This window comes from Phyllostomus hastatus, unplaced genomic scaffold (assembly GCF_019186645.2).
Source record: "Phyllostomus hastatus isolate PE091 unplaced genomic scaffold, TTU_PhHast_1.1 phas_contig_40, whole genome shotgun sequence".
NCBI lineage: Eukaryota > Metazoa > Chordata > Mammalia > Chiroptera > Phyllostomidae > Phyllostomus > Phyllostomus hastatus.
In genome coordinates, this window is record NW_025333872.1 from 94,091,514 (window position 1) to 94,114,745 (window position 23,232).

General features: G+C 52.9%; 1 protein-coding gene across 1 annotated transcript in view; it reads left to right on the top strand.

Annotated features, from left to right (window-relative positions):
* SNX9 (sorting nexin 9) overlaps nt 1–23,232 on the top strand; it is an 83,556-nt gene that overhangs the window by 34,330 nt on the left and 25,994 nt on the right. Inside the window, exons 2-9 of the mRNA XM_045842936.1 lie at nt 2,978–3,064; nt 5,064–5,138; nt 6,266–6,391; nt 13,869–14,034; nt 15,510–15,660; nt 18,085–18,169; nt 20,138–20,263; nt 20,392–20,509. Of these exons, the coding sequence (XP_045698892.1) occupies nt 2,978–3,064; nt 5,064–5,138; nt 6,266–6,391; nt 13,869–14,034; nt 15,510–15,660; nt 18,085–18,169; nt 20,138–20,263; nt 20,392–20,509 (934 nt within the window). The remainder of the gene's footprint in view (nt 1–2,977; nt 3,065–5,063; nt 5,139–6,265; nt 6,392–13,868; nt 14,035–15,509; nt 15,661–18,084; nt 18,170–20,137; nt 20,264–20,391; nt 20,510–23,232) is intronic.

Here is a 23,232-nt window from a genome sequence, read left to right on the forward strand (position 1 = left end):
AGATGAGGGGACTGAGCAGCACAGGCTGGCAGTTACGGAATGGTCACAGGGATGTGAGGTCCAGCGCAGGGAGCACAGCCAGTGAGTGGTGCTGCAGTAACTACGCGCGGGTCCAGGTGGGGACTGGAAAAGTCAGGGGACCACTTTGGAAAGTGTGTGATTGTCTAACACTGTGCTGTATACCCGAAACCAGTACAAAGTAATATTGGACATAAACTGTGATGTAAAAACCGGTGTTGGTGAGGATATGGAGGGAGGGGAACCCTTTTGCACTGTTGGTGGGACTGCAGACTGGTGCAGCCACTGTGGAGAGCAGTGTGGAGATACCTCAGAAAATTAAAAATGGGTCTGACTTTCAACCCAGCGATCCCACTTCTGGGGGTATATCCACAGGAGCCCAAAACACTAATTCAAAAGAACACAAGCACCCCTACGTTCATTGCAGTGTTACTTAAAATCGCCAAGTTATGGAAGCAGCCCAAGTGTCCATCAGTAGATGAGTGGATAAAACAACTATGGGACATTTACACAATGGAATACTACTCCACCGTAATAAAGAAGAAAATTTTACCCTTTGCAACAGCACTGATGGACCTGGAGAACATTATGCTAAGTGAAATTCGCCAGTCACGGAAAGACAGATACCATATGATCTCACTCATATGTGGAATGTAATGAACAAACAAAACTAACAAGGAAAATGGGGACAGACTCACAGATGGAGAGCGAGCAGGATGACAGCGAGTGGTGGGGGTGCTGGATTGAGCACAAAGGAAAAAGGACTCATGGACACGGACAGCAGTGGGGTGATTGCTGGGGGGAGGGGGTATAAGGGCACTAATGGTAATGGAAAAAATACAATAAAGATAAATTTTTTTAATTTAAAATTCAAAAGAAAGAAAAAATAGTTCCTCCCCTAGACTGTGTAGTTATTTTTTCTGTTGACATTCAAGGATGTGCTTTTAAATCTTTCTGTTCTTCAAAATTCTCATTTCTAATGTTTGAGAAGCATCTCTGGATAAGGAAAAGTCCTAGGTCAGCACTTTAAATAAACCTACTATGTTTATAGACATTCCTCCCATGGGGGAATGTTCAGTAACATTTAAATGTGTAAGAGCTTCCGCTGTTTTGTTTTTGACAGTGTTTCACCAAATTGTAAATTTGGTAAACAAGAGGCTTTGGTGTCCGGGCGTTTGGGATTAGTTGGAGTCAGCGGGATTAAAAAAAAATGTGTTCACTGGGATTCCCGAGAAACGGTAAGAAAGCATCCGGCAGGGTCGGCCCACCAGGCCCCTGCCCCCTCCCGGGACGCCTGCAGGGACCCCCCTGCCCTCCGCCCAGGTGTTTATTTCCCGCCCGCCCTCCCTCCCTGCACAGGGGACCGAGGTTGGGAGGATGGTTTTATAAAAACACTCCCCAACAGGGGCAGGCAGAGTTCCTGCTCCTCTGGCAGCCGCTCGAGAAGACGCCTGCGTGCAGTTCTGCGTCCTTTGTAACGACCCGAGGAAAAGGGCCGCGGGCTCTGGCTCGCGGGATTCTCCGCCTGCGGCCTGCTCCTCTCACCCCCAAGCTCTGTCTAAAGGTGCGAGTGAGGGATCGGGTGTCGTTGCTGGACCGACGGACTGTGCGCCGCCGTTCGCCCCTTCTCAGCATTTTATCATGAAAACTCTCAGACGTGTTGAACAGTTTGCATCAACTTTCACTGAGCACCGTGCACCCGCCGTCCAGATTCTGTGAATAGCGTTTGCTGTGCCTGCTTTGTCTCACATTTGTCCGTCAGCCCCTCTTACTGATTTTGCCGTATTCCAGAATAAATTAGTATTGGGGTTTTCTTCCCTGTCTTCTATTAGCTGTGAGCCCTTACCCCTTGTGGTAAGTAAGGGCTGGCTGGGCCCTGGCCGGCGAGGGCCCCGCGCTGTTCCTGCCACGGGGCGGGGGCGGGGTGATGCTCGCTGCTGCGAGCGGCCCCCTCCCTCCTCTGTGACTCGCCCCGGGGAAACCTCAGTTTGCCTCTCAGGGCGAACAGTTACTTTTAAAATACACCATGTGTTCTTAGGTGTGTGTGAGCCCCAGTCTAGCAGATGGGCTTCCTTCTGTAAGATAGTCTACGAAGGACATTTATATAGCGTTTGAAGTGGCTAAAAAGGATAGATGTGATGATGTATCATAAAAGCGTATACGCAGTACGTTCTTCACAGTGGTGATGCACTTGGAGGACGCATGCGGCAGTGTGGTCCGAGGAAACCCATGTTTGTGGGTTGGTGCCTCGAGGGTCTTCTTAAGGAAGAGGCTGGGAGAGCAGCCCTGCATCGGCCAGCATGGCTTCCCTGTGGTCTGCTTACGGTGAGATTAATTGTTCGTTGCAGGAAAAAGTTTGACACTTGCAGCTGGTCAGGTCACCTGGCCGGTCAGCGCAGCCCCGTGGGCCACTGCGCAGCGGGCCGTGCTGCAGCAGAGCGTGAACACCTCCTGCGCTCGGAGCCTGCTCGCCTGCGGAGGGTGCACCGCAACAACTCGTCCCAGTGGCTGTAGATAAGGCAGAGGGAGGGTTCCGGCGGCAAGGGGGTGATCTAAAACTGGGTGACTCTGGGACGGGCGGACATATCTGTATGCCCACATGCCTATCTCTTCGGTCCCCGAGCGGGAGTGTCCCCGGATAAACAAAGCCCGCACGTCCCCTCCTCGCCTCCTGCAATGGGGGGGCGCGGGGCACGCCTTTCCCCCTTGACGAGATGGGAGCGTTCTCAGTACTTTGGGGGGCCGGTCTCCGAAGGCAGTGGGGCCGCTGCCAGCAGCCTCCCCTGCCCCAGAGCAGAACAGAACGGGGGGCTCTCACCCTGGCGTGTGTCCTCCCCCCTCCCTCACAGGAGGGCTGGGGAAGTGTCGTGTTCACGCCGGCGTGTTTACAGCACGCACTTAAAGGCTGTCTTTTGCTGAGTTTGCACTTGTAACGCCCTTTCCTCTCCACCCCCGGCAGGCTCGGGTTATGTACGACTTTGCCGCGGAGCCCGGGAACAATGAACTGACGGTCAGCGAAGGGGAGATCATCACAGTCACAAACCCGGTGAGAGAGCTGCGTCCCTTAAGGGCTGGTCTTTTCAGACTTTTTCTCACACGTTGGTCACTCCAACCCGCGTGGATTTCTTCCTGTTGCTTACGAAGTATTGACGGTAAAGTAAGAGTATGTATCTGCAGACACCGAGAAAAGGGCGGTCCCCCGAAGACGGCTGGGTGGGGTTCTGTCGGACGGAGTGGAGAGCGGCACCCCCGCCCGCCGGACCGGAGGAGGGGCAGAGGTCAGAAAGTGTTCGGTGTTTCTCAGACGCCTCAGCCACGCCCTGGCAGCCTGTGAGCCAGGGGTTCGCTAAGTGCTGCCGTATTCCCTGTAATGTGTCTCCCCACGAGCTCTGTGAGGTCCGGATGATTTATCTCTCTTTACAAACGAGGGCAGTGAGACTGAGAGAAGTTAAGGAATCTGCCCCCAAAACCATTCTGCTTGTAAGCGAGCGGCAACACAAGGGTTCAAAGCCACGTGTGTCTGGCCTGTAAGCCGCTGCCTTCCCTTCTCCGCTGGGGAGCACGGCGTGTGATGGACCCCGCATCCCGGGCGTGCAGGGTGTGCGGACCAGGAGGCCTATATAATCCCGTGTATAATGGGCACAAAAACGTGGGTGCTCATTGTACACGGCAAAATATGGTATATGTAGTTTTATAAAATATGCTAACTGTATTTAAGTAAATGGGTTCTGTTTTCAATCATAGGAAAAATTTAGATTATCTACCCATCTAATTTTTTTAAATGAAGAGGTGTTCTTCATATCGTGGAAGAAACAGTATTGTCTTTAAGTTGCTATTGTCAAAAATGGACAAAGCGGTGGCTTAAAGTGATTTCTCTGAAAGAATATTTTATCTAGATTCAGGTAGTTATTAACTGATTAGGGCACACTTTATGCACTCAATCCTCACTGTTTTAAGGGGGAAAGCTGGGACTTTGCTGAGGTAATAGATTGAAAAATAGGAATCCTGGCATAGAGCACTTTATTATTTAGTTTACTAATGTTACTTATTCGGAAGAGCTAAGGAACCGTGCATCAGTAGCTAGCTTTCCCCAAATGGCAAGCAGTCCTAAAGCTGAGTGGCTTTAGCAACCAGGAATCCACAAGTCGCTGGACGGTTCCCCGACCTGGGCTCATTCAGGAGCCTGCCGTCACCTGGGGCCCAGGGTCCTCCCGAGGCCTCAATCGCCCGTCTGGCTGGGCTCCTGCTGGGGGCGCTGGCTTTGGGTGGGGCAGCGGGCAGACTGGGCCCTGTCCCCCTCAACGTCTAGCACCCCAAATGTATTCTCCTAGCAGCTCTCTGGGCGGGGGAGAGCCGTCTGAAGTGTGCAGATCCTCTCGAGGGCAGGCCCTGAGCTCCCCCCGCCATTTCCACCTCATTCTGTTGGCCTACGTGGTCACAAAGGGTGGCGTGCAGACTCTAGAGGTGGGGCGTGCGCCCCGCTTCTTGACCCTGGAGCTGCGCATCAGCTTCGTGAGCTCCCTCCCCCATAGCAGGAGCCAGAAAGCGACCTCATAGTGGTGGCCTTGTGCTAGTGGGCTGCCTTCAGTCTCTGGTCACTTACTGTCGAAGTTGGATGTTCTTGTTTTTTTGTTTTGTTTTGTTTTTTGGGTTTTTTTTTAAGATTTTATTTCTTTATTTTTAGAGAAGGAAGGGAGGGAGGGGGAGAGAGAGAGAAACATCAACGTGCGGTTGCTGGGGGCCATGGCCTGCAACCCAGGCATGTGCCTTCACTGGGAGTTGAACCTGCAACACTTTGGTTCTCAGCCCGCGCTCAATCCACCGAGCTACGCCAGCCAGGGCTGATGTTCTTTTTAGATGATACAATTTTCTGGAGTAAAGAGAAACCTTAAAAATGTTAGATTTTGAACTTAAGTTTTATAGGAATAAAAAGATTAATGTTCATTGTTTTTCATGTATAACAAAATTCATAAAGCAAAATTTCTGCAGGAAATTCCAACTATAGTCTTTTTTTCTTCCTTTTTTTTTAAAAAAATTTTTCTTAGGACGTTGGTGGAGGCTGGCTGGAAGGAAGGAACAGCCGAGGAGAGCGAGGCCTGGTGCCCACAGACTACGTGGAGGTAAGAACTCACCGTTACGGACCCACTGCCCCCGGGCCCCGTCAGACATCCCTGTGTGGGTTACTGCCTCAGCTCAGCGAGCTCGCTGGGGGAGGGCAGCTCCTCTTTAGTTAAAAATGTCCATTGTGAAAGCAGTGCGTGCTGATGGTGTACAATGTGGGGGACACGTTGAAGTAGAACTGAGAAAACTGGAGCTCGGAAGAGTGACTCCTAACATGTAGATTAAGCTCTGTCCGAGGACAGCAGTGTTTCGTCCTCCCGAACACAGGTCTCTGTTGTTCACGTGCTCGTGTTGTGTAATAGCTGCTGCCTGCGATCCTGTTTGCTGGAGAATGGACTCAAAGTTTCAGTAGTGGTTTTTAAAGTCACTTATTACTTCTCCCTGTGCTGATTTAGGACACACCCCTCAGCCCCTTCTCCCATCCCCGCAGACAGAGGGTGTGAAGGGAGCTGCTGTGAGAACCATTGCCTGGTTGAAGTTCTAGTACGACAGATGCCAAGGTCAGGGTTACAACACTCTGAATGAAGGGAGCTCCCAGCCTGGGTCACACCCACTCAGCCCGCAAACCCTCCTGTGCGTCAGCCTCCTGGCGCCCCCTGCTGGTTGTCTGTAGCTCACTCAAAACTAAGGACCTGTACCATAGGTGAGCTTGCCTCAGCTCCCATGATAGAAACTAAGGTTGCCTGGTGCCCTGTGGTGAAATCAGAGTGAGAGCAAGAATAAAGGTACCTACAGCTCCCCCCAGTAGAGAGGAACCGTACTGGTACGGCAGGAAGGTGTTCTCCTGGGTGCCGCCTGCAGCACTTGTTCCTGATTGGGAGTTGGGGTAGGAAGCTGCGCACCCTCCGGAGAAGGTGGTGAAATCTGCAGCCCTTCCCAGGATGCTACCGATGGGCAAGAACGAGGACACTCGGAGGATTTAAGTAGATACTGGCGTGAACTGCTTTCTCTAGCGTTCTGCGTGTTCACACAAAGGACTCGTTATAGATGGTCCTGGGCTTGCTTGCCTTTTCAGAATATGAACCCCTTTCGCATAATGAATGACAGTTCTTCCTTGTGCTTAGGGACTCTGACTCTGAAGTAACTCTAATCTGTGAAAATAATCGTGCCTCTCTTGGACATTCAGATTTTACCCAGTGATGGGAAAGACCCATTTTCCTGTGGGAATTCAGTGGCCGACCAAGCCTTCCTCGATTCGCTCTCAGCGAGTGCGGCTCACACTAACTCATCAGCCGCCAACAGCAACAGCCAGGTAAGTTCCGCTCATCCCACTGGGGGTGGCTGCCTCTCCAGAGAGCCGAGTGCATTTGGGAACGCTCGCGATGCGCTGTAGCTGTTAGATGTTTGTGTGGCATTTCTGCTGCGTATTAACAAAGAACTTGCTTGTTGAACCTGCGAAAGACTGTTCACGAAGGTGATTGTAAGAGAAAAGGCAGGGTGTTCATCAAGAGTCGCCTTTCAGCGTCTGGCAGGATCTGAACGCAGACCCCGTGATTGCGAACACCCCGTCACGCCAGGGCGTGGGGAGAAAGGAGGGTCCTGCGCTGAGGTGGGCGGCGTCGAAGCCCGGGCTGGCCCGGAGCGCTGGTCCGGCCTCGGCCTGGTCACTTGTGCTGTCGGTGGGAGCGCCCTTGTTTGCAGGCGCAGCGCAAGGGAAAGTGACCTTGACTCCAGCACTCAGCACCTGGTACTATTGCTGCGCTGCTTCTGGAAAACTTGGAAGAGTGGGGTAATTTGAGAAAATTACAGTGACATTTTACATTAATGTTAACGAAAACACAGTCAGTTCAGGTGATGCTTCCTCGTTGGGGTACTGCTAGTGGGTTCCCCACCGTGAGTGACGAGCACTGGGAGGACGGGTACCAGAGCGCTGTCGCCGCCCGCGTCTTCGTAACGAGTGCACTTTAGGGAACGTTACTTCTTTTTTTTAAGGTTTTATTTATTTTTAGAGAGAGAGGAAGAGAGGGAGAGAAATATCAACGTGTGGTTGCCTCTCGCGTGCCCCCCACTGGGGACCTGACCTGGCCCGCAACCAGGCATGTGCCCTGACCGGGAATCGAACCTGTGACCCTTCGGTTTGCCAAGCTGGCACTCAATCCACTGAGCCGCACCAGCCAGGGCCTGTTGTCTCTTGGTATTTTTTCAACTTACTTAGGTGGTGTGTGCCTCCGTTTCCTCGTCAGTGAAACCTCGTAGCACTGCTGGAAAGAGTGCCTGGGGCGTAGTTCTGAAGTGGTCAGACCAGCGCTTCGTACTTAGCAGGGCTGGGATCCGACGAGTGTGCGCTGCAGTCACCCTCCGCAGTGTGCGGCTCCCAGCGGTCTCTGCAGCCCACGGGCCTGCCCACCCCGGAGCTGCGGCCTGGGAAGCCCGTCCAGGCAGGGCCAAGTCCTGCGGCGCCCCATGCCCAGGGCTTTGAAAACAGTTCCGAATGTTTTGTCCTTTCTGTTTTCTAGTTTCAAGTGGAGGCGTAAATTGTATCCCAGTTACTCCATCTCGATCGCCTCCTTTGCATGTGAATTGATTTCTGAAACCAAGTGTATCTACGTCTGTAGAACAGAAATAATGCCACCACTTACGCCGCAAGAGAGTCGCACCTGAAAAGTGCGTTCTCATAACCCCGTACGAACGTTAAATGATGGCCGTGACTTTCCTGATGGACCGTTGCGGTGCTGGGGTTCGAAACCTGGAAATTAGGCTCCAAAGCCATCCTCTCAACAGCGATGCCGGTTGGGCCATTGCCTGGCTTCGTGGGGGGGCTGCCTGTTATTGGTGTGACCTGTCCTCACAACGAGGCTGCATACCGAGTCAGGGTCACGGGAGCGCACCCTGAAAGCCCTTTGCTCCCGGGTTCACGGCCCGGACAGCCTGCTCTGTGCTCTCGGCCGGGCCTGGCAGGCCTGCGGTCGCCTCGCGTCAGCCCGGTGGCTCTGCTCATCTCGGCCGGGCTCTCACGTGTCTGGTGGCTGTGAAAGCAAAAGGTTCAACATCTTAACGTTTTTCAAAGCTTGGCTGTGTTATTTCTCTGGAGTTTTCTTTCGTTAGCTGGGTGACTTGCATGATACTTGTTCCATTCCTTCTGTGCTGCAAAAACTTGTTTTTGCTGCTTCAGAGCTACTGCATTACGTACGGCAGCAGCAGCCTTAGAATGTGTGCTGCGGCTTTGGAGACGACCCGCCCCTGCGCCCCTGCAGCTCTGCTCCCTGCACGCGGTGTGTGTGCGTGAGAGGCATGCTGGGGTTTCCCGGTGAGCTCGGCCCTGCTGTGCACGTGCTGTCTTCGGTGAGAAGCTTTGCTGCACTCTCTCTCCCCTGCATTTACTGAGCGCCCTTTTTATTTTAAGGTGGATATTTTGGCTCAGATTCGTTGTGTTGAAAGTCTCAGCCAGTCGCCACCTTCTTCATCTTCTCCTTCTCCTTCCTCCTCCATAAATAAGGTAAAATTCAAGCTCGAATGCAAGAGGGAAGAACCAGTTAAGACTCCTGCAAGTAATACCTTCTTCTCAGTTAGGTCCTTGTGTCAGGTAAAGCACACCTTGTGTCAGGTATCTGGCAGAGCTCTTCGGGCCTGTGGGACGTTTGGAATTGCAGAGTCAGCAAGGGCTTGGGGCCCCAACGGGAGGGAGAGGAGGAGGAGGAGGAGGAGGAACTAACCGGTGGGTGGACCCGAGAGAGGCAGGAGAGCTGGCAGGAAGCCAGGAGGAGGCACCTGGGGGGTTGAAACCTTAGGGAGGAGCAGAGTGGGTCCGTGTGTGACCCGCGCCTGCAGGTGAGGGACCGGGGGCTCACCGGGGTGAGTCAGAGTCAGCGGCCAGAGGCGTGTTACTGAGCCGGCCATTGCAGCCCAGTTCATTACAGTGGGGTCAGGCTTTGAGGAAACCGAGGTTCCAGCGTTCAGCGCTCAGAAATTGTTTGTGCCAGGGCCCAGAGAGTTAGGGTTACAGTTGAGCAGGAGGTGAAACAGTTCTCTCTTCTTCCTCTTTCATTTAAGTATCTGAAACCTTAGGTTTGAAACAGGTATTTGGCTAGCATAGAAAACATCTTAAATGCTTGTTATTACCTCTTTCATGTGATCTGGCATTGAAACCAATTGGAAATAGGACTTTCGGATCTTTTCCTCCAAAGCATAAAACAGTAGGTGTACTGGCCATATTGGGTTTTGTTCAAAGAACTGCCAGTCTTCATTCTTTTCTTTGTATTCTAGATGACCCCTCCATGTAACAAGGTAACCGCTCCTGCAGGCACACTGTGTGCTGGGTATTGTGTTAAGTGCTTTGCATATGTTATGTCATTTAATCCTTACAAAACTCCCACGAGGAAGTTAAAGTTATTGCACCCATTGTATAAGCGTGGAAACTGAGGGAGATGGAGTCACTTGGACAAGTTCATCCAGCTTGTAAGTGGTAAAGCTGGGGTTTAATCCCAGACAGACCGCCCTGGGGCCCCAGTTCTTAACCCAGTTCGTACCCATGAGAGATTGACTTGAATCAAATTCCAGTGAATCTGCGGTCGCTGGATTTAAAAGTCACCCGATGGACCAGTATTCTTTTTCTTTTAATCTTCACCTGAGGATGCTTTTGTTTTGTTTTCATTGTTATTAAAGAAAAAGGAAGAGAGAGGGAGGAAGGAGCGGGGTTGGGGGAGAGAGAGGAACATTGATGTGAGAGGGAAACATGTATTGGTTGCCTCCCATACGTGCTTCCACCAGGGATCGAACCCACAACCTTTTGGTGCTCGGGATGACTGTCCAACCAGCTGAGCCCCCTGCCCCCAGCCAGAGTGGGCCAGGACTCTTACCCTTGCCCTTTTATCTCCTGCCCTGTTATGCATGTGTAAGGTGCACAGCTTTCCTGGGATGGTCATCTCAGGGACACCCATCACTGCCCACCCCGTGGCCACGCGGGTTCCCCTGGGGTCTTGCTGGGTGTGCAGGCAGGTACGAGCCAGGCTGCTTTCTGCAGAAACTCGGCCTGTGCTTCAACCCTCTCAGTGGATGCACTGAAATGCTTCTCAAGCTCTACAGGCAGTGTAAACGCATTTCTCTCTTTGTTCCATGAGGCCAGGATTGCTCTTCACTCGAGAGCGCTAAATCAGCAACTGGAGACGCGGGGCTCCTGGCCTTACGTGGCTTTGGATTTAGTCGGCACAGGGATGAGGCAAAGAGTCAGAGGTGATCGGCCCGTCTCCGCGAAAGACGGATGGAAATGCGTGTGTGACAGAGATGCAGACAGACACGCTCTGGGAGTGCTTTCATCCAACAAGCACTCAGTCAATTTACTAAGCACCCACTGCGTGCAGGTCCCATGTTCATAGGCAGCGGGGAGTCACTTGTGACCGGGGGACATGGCCCTTCTCCGTGTATCCTGGCGGAGTGCAGAGCCAGACGACGGTATACCCAGACTCTGTGTGTTGGATCCGCCAGCATTTGCTGAAACTCCGGGCATTGAAAACTTCGGTGATTTCACAGTGGATAACCGTGAAGCACCTTCTGAGTGCTACCGTTCACATGTCGCTGTTCTTGCTTCGTCACACGTCTGCCTGTCCCTCTGTCCGCCTGTGCCTGTCTGTACCCTCCCCCTTCTCCCCAGTGTGCTGGCGCCAATTGGCGATGTGGGGGGCGTGGTTACCCTACGAGTGGGGCGGTGTCAGGTGCTGAGACCACGCGTGTGGGGTCGGCCAGGGCGGGCAGGCTGCGTCCCGAGAAAAGACTCGGGTCGGCGTGCACGAGGAAGACCGACCTCCCTGTTTGTGAGGTAGGGGCGGTGTTACGAAGGTCAGGCATCTGACGAGGAGTAACGTGTATTCCACGCGAATGATCGAGAGCATCATTCTGAACCACTTCAAGGAAAAAAAGACAAATTTGAGACCATGCCACTTTATGTAAGATATTTTGAGAATTGTTGGGCGAAGTGTTTTGTGGATAAGATAGGCTTATACCCCGACCCACTAGCGGGAGTGACCACCTGAAATGCGAGTACCTCTACCTCAGCCCGACCGTGGGCGGACGTGGCGGTGTGAGCGGGCCGGCTCGGGGACCAGGGCCCTCCGAGCGGTGGGGCTTGGACACAGCTGAGGAAGAGGAGGGAGAGGCCGTGTGCACCGGCGGAGAGAGCAGCGTGAGCAGAGGCAAGGACGCAGGGAGACTGAGGCCGAGGGACAGGGGTGGCGGTTAGTGGCAGGGAGGGCAGCGGGTCGTGTCCTGGGAGGAAGGGGGGCGGGGGGCGGGTGGACTGAGAGCCCGCGGTTTGTTCCAGGGCCAGTGAGAGCAGTGAAGGGCGTCTGACACCATGCGGTTGAGAGTCAGGAGGGGCTTGGTGCCCCAGAGGGAGGCAAGCGAGGAGGAGGAGGAGGAGGAAGATATCTGTGGATAGACAGGGGAGAGGGAGGAAAGCTGGAAATAAGCCCAGAAGAGGTGCCTTGGGGTCGAGACCTCAGGGGGGAGCAGGGTGGTTCGTGTGTGACCTGTGCCTGCAGGTGAGGGACAAGGGGGCTTGTGTGGGGGCGGGAGGGGGGTGGGAGCAAAGAAAGCAGAGGCCGAGGGTGGGTGGGAGGGGTGGGTGCCAGACAGACAGACCGGGGGTGGCCATGTGAGCTGGGTTTAGCTGCCAATGCTCGAGGAGGGGCCTGGGGGTCAGGACGGCTCACCCAGGAGCGGGAAGGCCGGTGGAGAGCCGGCGGGAGAAGCTGGAGAGTCTTCCTTCGGTCGGTCGGGTTTGGGAAGATTTATGAGCAGGAGTCAGATTGAAACAAGATAGAGCTCATGTTCCAGGAAGAGTAACAAAAGTCAGATGGCGAGAAGCCAGCAATGACTAGATTCACCTACAAGGATTTTATAACCTAGAGAGCTAAGATCATATACATCCAAATAATACAGCCATTTTTACAAGCAATTTGTAAGCAGAGTCGTTTTAAAGAGAATTATCATCATGTTACGTGTTTTTGTCCTAAGTGTTAATTTTTTGGGACACTTGATATGAATAGCTCACGTTCGATTTTCCCCTCAGTATTGATGAAGATGTTCCTCTGGCAGTTTGCAGACACTTACAGCCTAGTTGTCATGGCAACGCTGGGCTTTTACTCCTCCTGCTGGTCTAGTGTATAACCCTCTGCTCTGATTCCCGGTCAGGGCACCTGCCTGGGTTGTGGGCCAGATCCCCCAGTAGGGGACTCGTGAGAGGCAACCACACATTGATGTTTCTCTCCCTTTCTCCTTCCCTTCCTCTTTTTAAATATAAAGTCTTTTAAAAATAATAATTAAAATTACAGGAATAATGGGAGAAAAATACTTTAACTTTGGGGTAAGGCAGCCCCCTTTTGTGGAAGACAGAACTCCTCAGCATGTAAGAGTGCAGGAATGGAGCTGCACAAGCCCTTCGGAGAACACTGGGACGGAGTCCACTGACTGTCAGCGCACAGTCTCAGGAGCCCAGCAGACTTTCCTTGGGAATTTCACGTGGGCCCAGTGGGCGCTAGGGGAAGGGGTTGCCAGGGTGTGGGCTGCAGCCTTCCTCACAGGAGCAGAGCACCGAAAACCAGGTAAGCTAGCATCACCACGTGCTGGCGCGTCACGGGGAGCACACGGGGAGCACACGCAGCGGAACCTGGATCCGTGGGAAGGAACGCCGCCATCCGTGTGTGCCGGCGCACCGCGGAGCCCCTGCCAGGCTCCTGGTGGGGAAGGGCAACAGCGCCGCGCAGGAAGTGTCGTTTGGGCTCACTGACGTGTTTCAGCGCGCCAAGGGCCTCTGTGCGTGGGACGCGAGAGTGAGTGCGTGGGTGAGTGCGTGGGAGGCGTCGGTTAGGAGTAGTCGTCTTTGAGGGAATGACTGGCGTCTTAAGGCGGTGGGCATGTTTTTATTAATTGTTTTATCCCAGCCCGAGGACTTTTTTTAAAGTGCATGTCTTTTTATTCTGTTTGAGGGTTGTTGTTTTTTTTTTTTTAAACTGGGAATGTATTACTTTTTCAAATTAAAAAATGCTAGTAAAAATACAACTGATGGCTCTAACTCAGTCGAAGTGAATAAAACATCCTTACTATTAGCATGTATAGTCTCACAAACAATGTTAAATGGAAAACACAAGTTGCAGAGGAATGCATGCAGTATAGTGTTGTTCAGTCCTGCTTTGAAAGTATGAAAGTCACGAACATGGGCACACGCAGTAGCAGTACATGTGCACACACGAAGAGGACTGGGGTTCAGGAAGCAGTGACTCGGGGAAGGAGGAAGCTAGGGAGTGGGGGGCTAGCCCAGCCCCTCCTGGGTCGCTGGCGGTCAAATCCTAAGCACATACGGCAGAACGTTAACATCAATCAAATCAGGTGGATGCTGCTTTCCGTGCCCTCCTCCATATTTAACGTTTTTATTTAAAATTTTATTTATTTTTAGTGTTTTAAATTTCTATTGATTTTTCTAAATTCTTTATTTACTTATTTTTAGAGAGGGAAAGGGAGGGAGAAAGAAAGGGAAAGAAGCATCAATGTGTTGTTGCCTCTCATGCGCCCCCTACTGGGGACCTGGTCCGAAACCCAGGCATGTGCCTTGATTGGGAATCAAACCTGTGACCCTTCGGTTTGCAGTCCAGAGCTTAATCCACTGAGCCACACTAGCTAGGGCCCTATTGATTTCTTTCAACATCCCTGCTGTGTTCCGTTGTCCTGTGACTCCTACTGAAGTGAGGAATGCTTCCTAGAAATCACAAATAGTCTTTCTTTCTGACCCTTGACAACAGGTTGGCAGTGGCAGTGACCCCTGGTCAGCCTGGACTACCCCCAAACCTGGAAACTGGGACAGCACGGACGGCTGGGGGCCCAAGCCGGAGGGGACGGCAGCTCCGAGAAGCACCGCCAACAACTGGGACAACGCCTTCGGTCACCCCCAGGCCTACCCGGGACCAGGTGAGGGAGGGGCTGGGCCTGCACTGGGGCCCACCCTCAGCATGACTAGGGCGCCTGAGGCACAACGGGTTCTGGTCGCAGGAACTGCTCTCAGGGGGGCCCCGTTCATGCGCAGCAAGCCCTGCGCCCGCGCCTGCTGTGGGTCGTCGTTACCCCTGACCCGGAGTCCAGTCCCGGTCATCTGACCGGGCTCGCGAGTGCACACGCTTGCAGCGGCCAGGCTCGCAAAGCAAGAGAACGCTTCAAACTCTCGGCCAGTAACACACATTTATTTGCTTTTAAGTCTTGGGCTAGAAAATGTGTGTACGGGTCAACTACGGTTTATCACCCGCCAGTGTATGATCTCTGACTTAACTGTTTCACCTTTTCCTTAACTAATAGCCTGTTTGACTCCCAGGCTATTAGTGGAAATGCTGAGGCAGAAAAGGAATTTCTAGAAGGGGGAACCATTCAGAAATTAAGGAAGGGCATGGATGTCTGTTCTGAAATGAAGTGGAAAGGTAAAACTCCGCTCATCACCTTTACGACCCCGCGCAGGCACACGGTGCCGGAGTGGATCGTGCTCCCTGGCGAGGGGCCTGCCCGCAGGGACCCTGAAGGGCGCGGAGCTGGCTCCGAGCTCCCGCTGGAAGGGGCCGGCCTGGCGACAGACCCGGGGGTCGTGGGCTACGCCGACGCGGGAGCCGGACCACTGGCCTTCGTTCTGTAGGGACACGGCTCCTCAGCCCAGATCCTTTAGCTACTTCTGTTCTTTTTTGTTTTGACACTTGTCTCTCGTGGTGGCACTCTGAGGGCAGAGGTCGGGGGCCATTTCCTGTCATGTGGCAAAAGGATGCATCAGACCATGGGGTGGGGGGCCGGGGGGCAGAGACCCAGACCGTGGACCAGGAGGGAAGCGGGGAAGCTGGCAGCCTCACCCGCCGCCGCGACTCTGTCTGTGGGGCAGCTGGTGCTGCCCCGTGACCCTTGTCTCTCGTGTTTTCCTTCCCCTCCCCCCGCCCCCATCCTGTTTCTCTCCGCCTGGCCCTCCTTGCCCTCCTCTCACCCGTATTATTGTGAGCATTAAACAGTTCCTTCTCAGAGCTTTCTCCTCCTGCCTTTTGGCCTCCCCAGTCCAGGCATTTGATCTGCTTTATTTGCAAGTTTGCCCAGCTGGGTCTATCAGCATATAAAGGCCCTGGGAGGCCTTCCCTTGGGTGCTGTGTAGCGTTTTTACAGTCTGCGTTCGCGTGAAATTACTTGGACAGACAGCCCTCTTCAGGCCGTTTCTGCCCTGTCTTCTGCAGTAAAAGACAGTGTCTGCCATTGCAGCCTTAGCTGCCTGCAGAGCCGTCCCCCTCCCGCGTGCACTGCACCCTTTCCCCCCTGTTTCGGTTCTTGCACCCAGTCCGTAGTTACCACCAGAAAATCACGTCGTGCCCTTTGTGCTTTGTTTCTCTTCGCTGACGGTGTTCCACCCCCACCCCCACCCGCAGCCACTGGGGACGATGACGACTGGGACGAAGACTGGGACGACCCCAAGTCGTCCTCTCCCTACTTCAAAGACTCCGAGGCGGCCGAAGCAGGCGGCGCCCAGCGCGGGAACAGCCGTCCTGGCTCCTCGTCCATGAAGCTGCCACTCAACAAGTAGGTTCGGGGGCGCCGGGAGGCGGGGCTCCGCGTGGAACAGGCGGGAGGGACGAGGAGGCTTTTTCTCTTCTCGGGGATTTACGAAGCTTTGCGTGGTGCTCACGTTTGCTTGGATCTTAGCTTGGTAGCTTCTTGTAGTTTGTTTGTTTTTTTTATTTTAAAGGAAACAACTTGTTCTACTTAATGACCTGCAAACACTACTTTAGCTTTATCAACTCCATGACGTACCAAGGTTTCATTGCTGACGTCCCAGGAAAATTAAAAGTAGTAACTCTTTTCAGTGTTTTCCTAGTACGTACGGCTTGCCGTGTAGCCAGGCCTTGTGTGACGCGGTTGGCATGCATTCTTGTCTGACCCTCCCGTCCCTTTGCAGCGCGTATAGTCTCTGTTTATACGTGGGGGAAACCGGGGCCCAGGGAGGTTAAGTAACTGCCCCGCCTCACACAGGGGTACGTGGTCTGGTCAGGGGTCCAGTCCAGCCCCCCAGTCTCCTGAGCTGTGTGCTCTAAACAGCGCCTTGTGTGTTTAAGACTTGGTTTTCACTGGGATTTCTTTAGGTTAACAAGAGAAAGCTTTGAGCGGCACGTGTGGAGGTGCTGCCTCCCAGGAGAGCACGCGGTCGGTGTGGCCAGAGCGCCACGGGCCCCCCCCCCCGCCCCCCGCCCGGGGGGAGAGGGCTGGGCGACTGCAGCTCACACCGGCATGGCTCGAAGGAGATGGGCGTGTGCCCTGCAGGAGGCTCTTCAAGTACTCCTCTGACAGCAGTTACGTTCCCAGTAGTTTTATTTTTCTAGAGTTCCTGATACTTTTTCTCAGTGTTCCAAGTCCACGATTCAGAGCAGATACCGAGGAATGTTAATCTGTGTCTGGAAAAAAGCTGTAAACATAACGTTCGCTGTACACAGGGTCTGGCACAAATAACGGCCCTTTTTTAAATGCAAAGTCCTTTATTACAAAATCACAAGCGTATCATTCTGCACACCACATGACATTTTAGGTGGAACGTTCCAGTTGAAACTATAAATTGTTGCATGACCCTCCCCGCCACGTTCAGGCAGGCCTGACTTCTGCCGGACCCTGTGTGTCCAGGTCTCAGGCTCTAGGGCTAGACCTGCACGCGTGCGCACACATTGAAGAAGTCCTACAAGTCGCCTTAGTGTTTAAACAGCATCGGTGATTGTCATCTCTCAGCTACCCACCTTTCCTGCCTCTCTGTCTAGTTTCTCCCATTATGTATTGTTATGCCCAGTTGCTTGCATGATAAAAAGGAGTCATTCGTTGTTGACCCTGTCCTGTTTCTTCGAGTCAAATTTGAAGTTTTCAGTACGGTGCGCAGTGATGTATGTTACTCTCCATTTAAACCTGAATACACAGTATACTTAAAACCCGTTAAAACAGAATGTGTCTCTTCGTCCTCGTTTGAAAGTGAGGAGGCAGGGAGTGAGTCACGTGACTGGCCAAGTTTCCATCGCTGGAAAGCCAGGCGGTGGCGGGGGCCCAGGCCTCGGGCTCCACCTCCCCTGCTCCCTCCCTGCGGCTCTCTTGTTCGCTGTGGGGTCTGGAGGGAGCTGGACAACCTGTTTGAATCTCACTTTCCTCATCTCGCAAGGGAAGGGGTTGGCTTTAAGAATTTTCTGCTCTAAAATTTCATTCCAGGTTCAAACGAAATCAAAGCAGTCCTGATTTGCACCTGCAAAAATGTCTGCAGCCCAAACATACCCTGTGTTCTTCAGAAGTAGTAACACCTCATGTGGCTGTGGGTTGGTCCCAGCCTTGCTCCGGTTTTAGAGATTTGCTTTGGATTTAGATTGGGTTTCTGGAAGTAGCCAGTTCTGTTATGTTTCAGGTCTCTCGTGAAGAAGACTGGTTTTCTCTTGTGTCTCATGAACTGGTTTTATTGTTCTTGTGGCAGTCCCAACAGAAAACAGCACCAGTGCTTATGCACAGTGGCAGTTTCTGTGGGGTGGCTGTGGCTCCCTGCAGGGAGCGTGCCGAAAGGCAGCTTTAGTTCGGATGCAGAGGTGCCCGTGAGTGGCCATTGCCTGGGCGGTCAGCCCCCTTTGCTGGGCTCGGGGACATCTCTTCCTGTGACCTGGGGGGTGTTTTTCTGGTCCGCCCTTCCCTCTTCATGGGGAGATAGAGTGTTTCAGACCCAGTGAAGCAAACAGGGCACCCTAAATATCACACCTCTGTGGAGTCACACTGCTCGTACCAGATAGCGCTTAATGATTAAGTGGCGAGTTGGCCCGCGAACAATCTGATTGTACCGGGTTCCCCTTACCACAGTTTCCTAGGTCTGGTCCACCTGAAAGACGGAGCGAGCAAGGTTAGAATGGCCGGGCTAAGTAAACATGGACGAGAGCTGCAGAGTTCTTTTAAAGGAAGCCCAAACACTCACAAGCCATTTGTCTTCATGATTAGGTTTCCTGGATTTGCAAAACCTGGGATGGAACAGTATTTGTTGGCTAAGCAACTAGCAAAACCCAAAGAGAAAATTCCTATCATTGTAAGTTTGTTCATTTTTGTTTACTTGCTCTGTTTCTGATTAAGCTCTTTTGTGTGCTTTAAAGCTAAGAGGATTGTTAGTCATTTGGAAAGCAGTTTTAAACACATTTAGTGCTCCAGATAACTGACAGTATGTGTTAGTATTTTGAGAGTACTGAAGATAATTAGCATAAAGTAATGCCTGTTCTTTATATTGTTTAGATATTCTCTGCCTTTCAGATTGAGTAACTGAACCAGCAACACCAACAGCACATACATTCTTCTAATCATTTTTCATCTCTCAGTTGTCTGGAAGTATCTGTCATGTACTGCTTTTCTACCAGCCATATAGGTTGAGCTAATAAACCCTGATCAAATATTTAGGTTTCTTCCTGGCAAAGTGCATGTACGTTATCAGAATAAAGTGCCTTTGCCATGATGTTGGCACTAATTAGCCTGCCTTCCAGTACACCAGCCCTCAGGTCAGAGTAAGGAGCCAGCAGGTGAAAGCTGGGAGTTCGGGACACGTTAAGAATATCTCTGCCTCAGAATAACTTGGTTGTCATGTTTCACCCAGACGTTGATGGCCGGTAGACTTCCTGTCTAATAAGCATTATACGGCTGGTATTCCCGGATGAAATTCCGGCAGAGAGCTCTGGTGGCTGTCTGCAGGCCCCATGGGCTGCGGACTCAGACGAGGAAGAGGGAACATCTGGTCTCACTCTGTGGTCTCTGGGTCCCAGGAAACTGGAGGAAATTGCAAGAATGATATTGGACTGACTTTATGACTTATTCCTACAACTTTGAAACCTAGAAAACTCCAGAAAGAAGGGATGTGACCAAGACCCCACATTTCCTTCTTTCCGCAAATCAAATTTGGGATAACTGTCTTCTGAGATATTCTAAGACCGATATTCTTAACGATGTCACTCGATTCAAATAATTTTAATTTACTTCTTTTTCTTCAGACTTTGTGGTAAATACAGAACATGTATCATTGCTCTTTTCGTTAAACTTAAATCTCCACACCGTTAAGCGCCCGTGGCCCTGCCCCTCAGGCTCTCCGAGGGGGCTTTGTCACAGCATGGCAGCGGTGGAACAGAGTTAAAGGACCCCGGGATTTGGGCCCAACTGTCTTAGGTAGCATTGGGCTGTGATCCCTGCAGGCAGCTTGCCTGTGTGGGCCTCTTGCGTGGAAAAGGGGCCTGGGGAAGCCATCACATCTTTAGGAAACTGAGAGAAAGCAGACCTGGTTTTTGCTCTTAAAGCACAGCAGTGCCCCCATCCCCCACCACCCCACTAATAAAATGTGACCCCTGGGTATTGAGCCCTCGTCATCGTCATCGGTCAGGATTGCCTCTCTGGGTCCCAGTCACCGTGACAGGTCCCCCAGCGGCTCCTCTGAGAGACCCTGCGCTGCAGCTTCAGGACGTTTCTGGGTCTGGGCCCTTCCTTGAGGGCCAGGGGATGGGCAGCGTAGCTCTTTGCCTGAGGCCTTCTCTTTGGTCTCATAAAGTTCCCCGGCCCCCAGCCACCGCCCTGACCTAAGAGCCTCTGAATTTGCATACCACACCCCGTTTTCTCCCCCTTCCACCTTCAGCGAGAGTTGGGCCCGGGTGTCCAGAGAGTGAGAGTGCTGACACAGTCTGATGGCAGCTCGACATCGATCAGACACCTGAGGGTGTGATTCTCTGTTTCACGGACTCTCGGCCTGTGGTAGATGAGACATTTTTTTAAAAAGCAGCAACTCAGACAGCTGGACTAGAGGGAGGGATGGTGTGGCCCCTGAGGAGCAGAGGGTGGACTGGCGGCTCTGCAGGACGGCCTCAGCAGGCCTGGGGGCGTCGGGGTCACTTCCCGAGCAGGGGCAGCAGTGACCCCCAGAGGACTCTGGGTCTTAGAGAGAATCGTTTGACTCTCATTTGATACATCAGTTCTGCTCACTGGTTTTCCGTGTAACAAATGTTAACTCTCCCGGCACGCTGCGCAGGTCGGAGACTACGGCCCGATGTGGGTTTACCCTACCTCCACCTTCGACTGCGTGGTCGCGGACCCCCGGAAGGGCTCCAAGATGTACGGGCTGAAGAGCTACATCGAGTACCAGCTGACGCCCACGGTGAGTGCCCGCGGCGTCAAACCACAGAGCCGCGCTTCTGCCGCCAGTTGCTAGTCATCGGCATCTTCCTTGAGTGTCTCTGAGTGATTGGCATCGTAACTTTTCCTCCTCTTTCCCTTGTTTTGTAGAACACGAACCGATCTGTAAACCACAGGTACAAGCACTTTGACTGGTTGTACGAACGTCTCCTGGTTAAGTTCGGGTCAGCCATTCCCATCCCTTCTCTTCCAGACAAGCAGGTCACAGGTGAGTGGGCACGACACTGGCCTCCAGAAGCCGAGTGCAGGGCTCGGGGGAGCGTTTCCCGGTGGGGGGCGGGGACCGTCACGGCATCTTCCGTCCCCCGGAGCAGCCGGACAGAGGGGCTGGGAGACCGCAGCCCGTACAGCTGTAGCGCACGTGTGTGTGAAGGTTCCCCAAGCACGTAGCGAGCGAGTGTCGTGAGGTTTTCCGTCAGAGGTCTCAGACACGTGTCTCGAGTTCTGGCAGCCGTTGTGTCTTTATTGCTGCACCCTTTCCCGTGGAAGAAACCCGTGAGCTTTTTAAAAGGAAAAATGGCACCTGAGGAGATGGCAGTGGCCCGCGCGGCCTGACGTGGGAATGAGAGTCTGTGGCCGGCCGACACGCACACGCGTGCAGTCCAGGGGCGGTGTTTTCATGAGCAGGGCGCCAGCGTCGGGGTGCAGCCGCGGGGGGTTGCCCGGTTTCCTACTCGGTTATTTAGGTGACTGTTTGCATCTGGATGTTTTTGTTTTCCGTTGGTGGTTAGCCTCTGCTCTTTCCTACTGAGTTAGGGTGTCGTGTCTCCCCGCCAGCCCGACCCCGGGTAATCTGGGCAGCGACCCACGGTGCTGCCAGCGCCCCTGGCAGATGCGCGGTCAGACGGTAAATGTTTCTGTGTCTGTTCTGAGAACTGCCGTTGATTTTTTTCTAATCTCCTCGTACAGAGCCTGGAATATCAGTACGCAGGACTCAGTGTTGTTTTCCTTGGAATAAAAGTTTACAAAGAAGCTGAGCTTTACTAAAGATCGGAAATAGTTTTAGGAGGGTAGCTAGAAATTTTCCAGGTGAACGGAACTGATAGGCATGGAAAGGAAAGGGTTAAAGATGAGTGCGAGGGGCGAGGCTTAAAAGGTCTGAGCTGGACAGGCCTCTGGGACCCGGGGACGTCTGGGCAAGAAGAAACGCGGAGTCTGCTCAAGGGAGGCGCGGGTGGGGTTTAACCCTCACTCCCTGCGGGCTGAGACGGTTCAGAGAGGAGCTGGCAGCCCTGGTCAGCCGGGTGGCGGGGTGGCAGGGCCGCTTCGGGTGCTTTCCCAACTGGTGGCTGCGCTGCGCCGTCTCAGCTCAGAGTCGGCGCTGAGCGCGCTCGGCTGGGTGGTGCTGAGTCTGGTGCGCAGCGTGCCCCGGCCCGAGACGAGATGCAGGTGCCACTCTGTAGTTAGAGTTAGTAACCTCAGGATGAGAAAGTCCTGCTCTTTGAAACTTTCCTTTGTGCTTTGTTGTGTGTTTTATGTTTCTCTGAGATTTTTTTTGAAGAGATGGAAACATTTGTTTTTAAAAAGCTGCTTTGATTTTGATTTTTTTTTTTTTTAAATTTTGAAGTTTCGAGTTGTCACAGCAGAGGGGAGAGTGGGGCCAGGGCTGCACTGCCACGTGGGGGGCAGGTCCTCGCCCTGGTCTGGGGACTCCTGAGCGGGCGCGGGCCAATGGAAGCCTGTCGGGGCGGCCGGGCCGGTGTGCGCTGCTGCCCCCTTCCCCTCCGAGGCGCCCCTGTACCCCCAGCTCTGTGCCCGGTTCACGTGGTCCCAGTCCGTCCTTCCTGTCCTGCTGCTGCTTTAAATTCGGCTTTCTTCTTAAACATTTAGATTCTTTCCATGAAAACTTCAGTCTGCCTTTCTCCGCATTTTCAAATTTCGGTTTGTTTCCTGAACGTTATTCTCTCCTTTACCAACTTGATTGGCAGTTTGTGAGCATTGAAGTGAATGGGTTAATGAATTATTTTAGGGCCAGGGAGATTTCTCAGATCCCTTAGGTTTTAATGCATCGTTTATTCTAAATCAGATAACAAAGCGCTGCTTTAAAGCATCATAGAGTCATGGTTCTAGTCCCATGTTAAGGTTTGTTTAAAAAAAAAAAAAAAGTGCAGGCCTGAAGCCAGGGTTGTGTCCTCGGAAAGCCAGAAAGCAACAGCCCCTCATCAGAAGAAAGTTGAGCTTTGATTCACTGGCTGGGCCGTGTGCCGAGGAAGCGGAAGGCACAGAAGCCACTTTATCTCCCCCTCGTCTTGCTCGCCTCCTGCCCGTGAGGCCACAGGATCATCATTATATAAACGTCCCTCCCACCGACGCCCCGGGGAGCGGAAGGAGTGCCGAGGCGATGATGTCACGACACTCCCGTGGGCTGCCGACGGGTCCGTGAGAAACTTAGAGCGAACGTTTGTTGTTGTTGTCGTTGTTCATGGGCTTGCTCTTTGTGGAATAATATTGAGTGAACCTGGTTTTACTCCTGGGTGGAAAACTGGCATATTCACGTCCTTAGTGAGAAACCCAAGAGAGGGTCATAGAAGACGGGGAAATGGAAATCCCTCCTCCCCGCTTTTCTCGAATTCTCCCAAGCCTGGTACGAAAACCTCACCAGGCACGCAGTCACTTCTGACGTCGTCATTTGGAAATAAGCCAGCTGTCGGAAGAATTTCAGGAAGAGCGAGAATCAGCCAGTGAGCAGTAGGTCTTGGTGTAATTCGCTCGTTCGCTCACAGTGGGGAATGGGCGTGTGTAGCGCAGGACCACGTGGAGGTAGTGGGTCTTTCCTGTCCGAGGTGGGGGCCGGTGGAAGGGGGCGTCACCTTACTCCCAACGGGTGGGACCGTTTACACACAGCCTGAGCGTGCCCCATGCTTGGCTCTCTGCCCCCAGCGCATGCAGAACTCGAAACGCTCTCACGCAGGCGGGGAGCCGGCCTGGCCC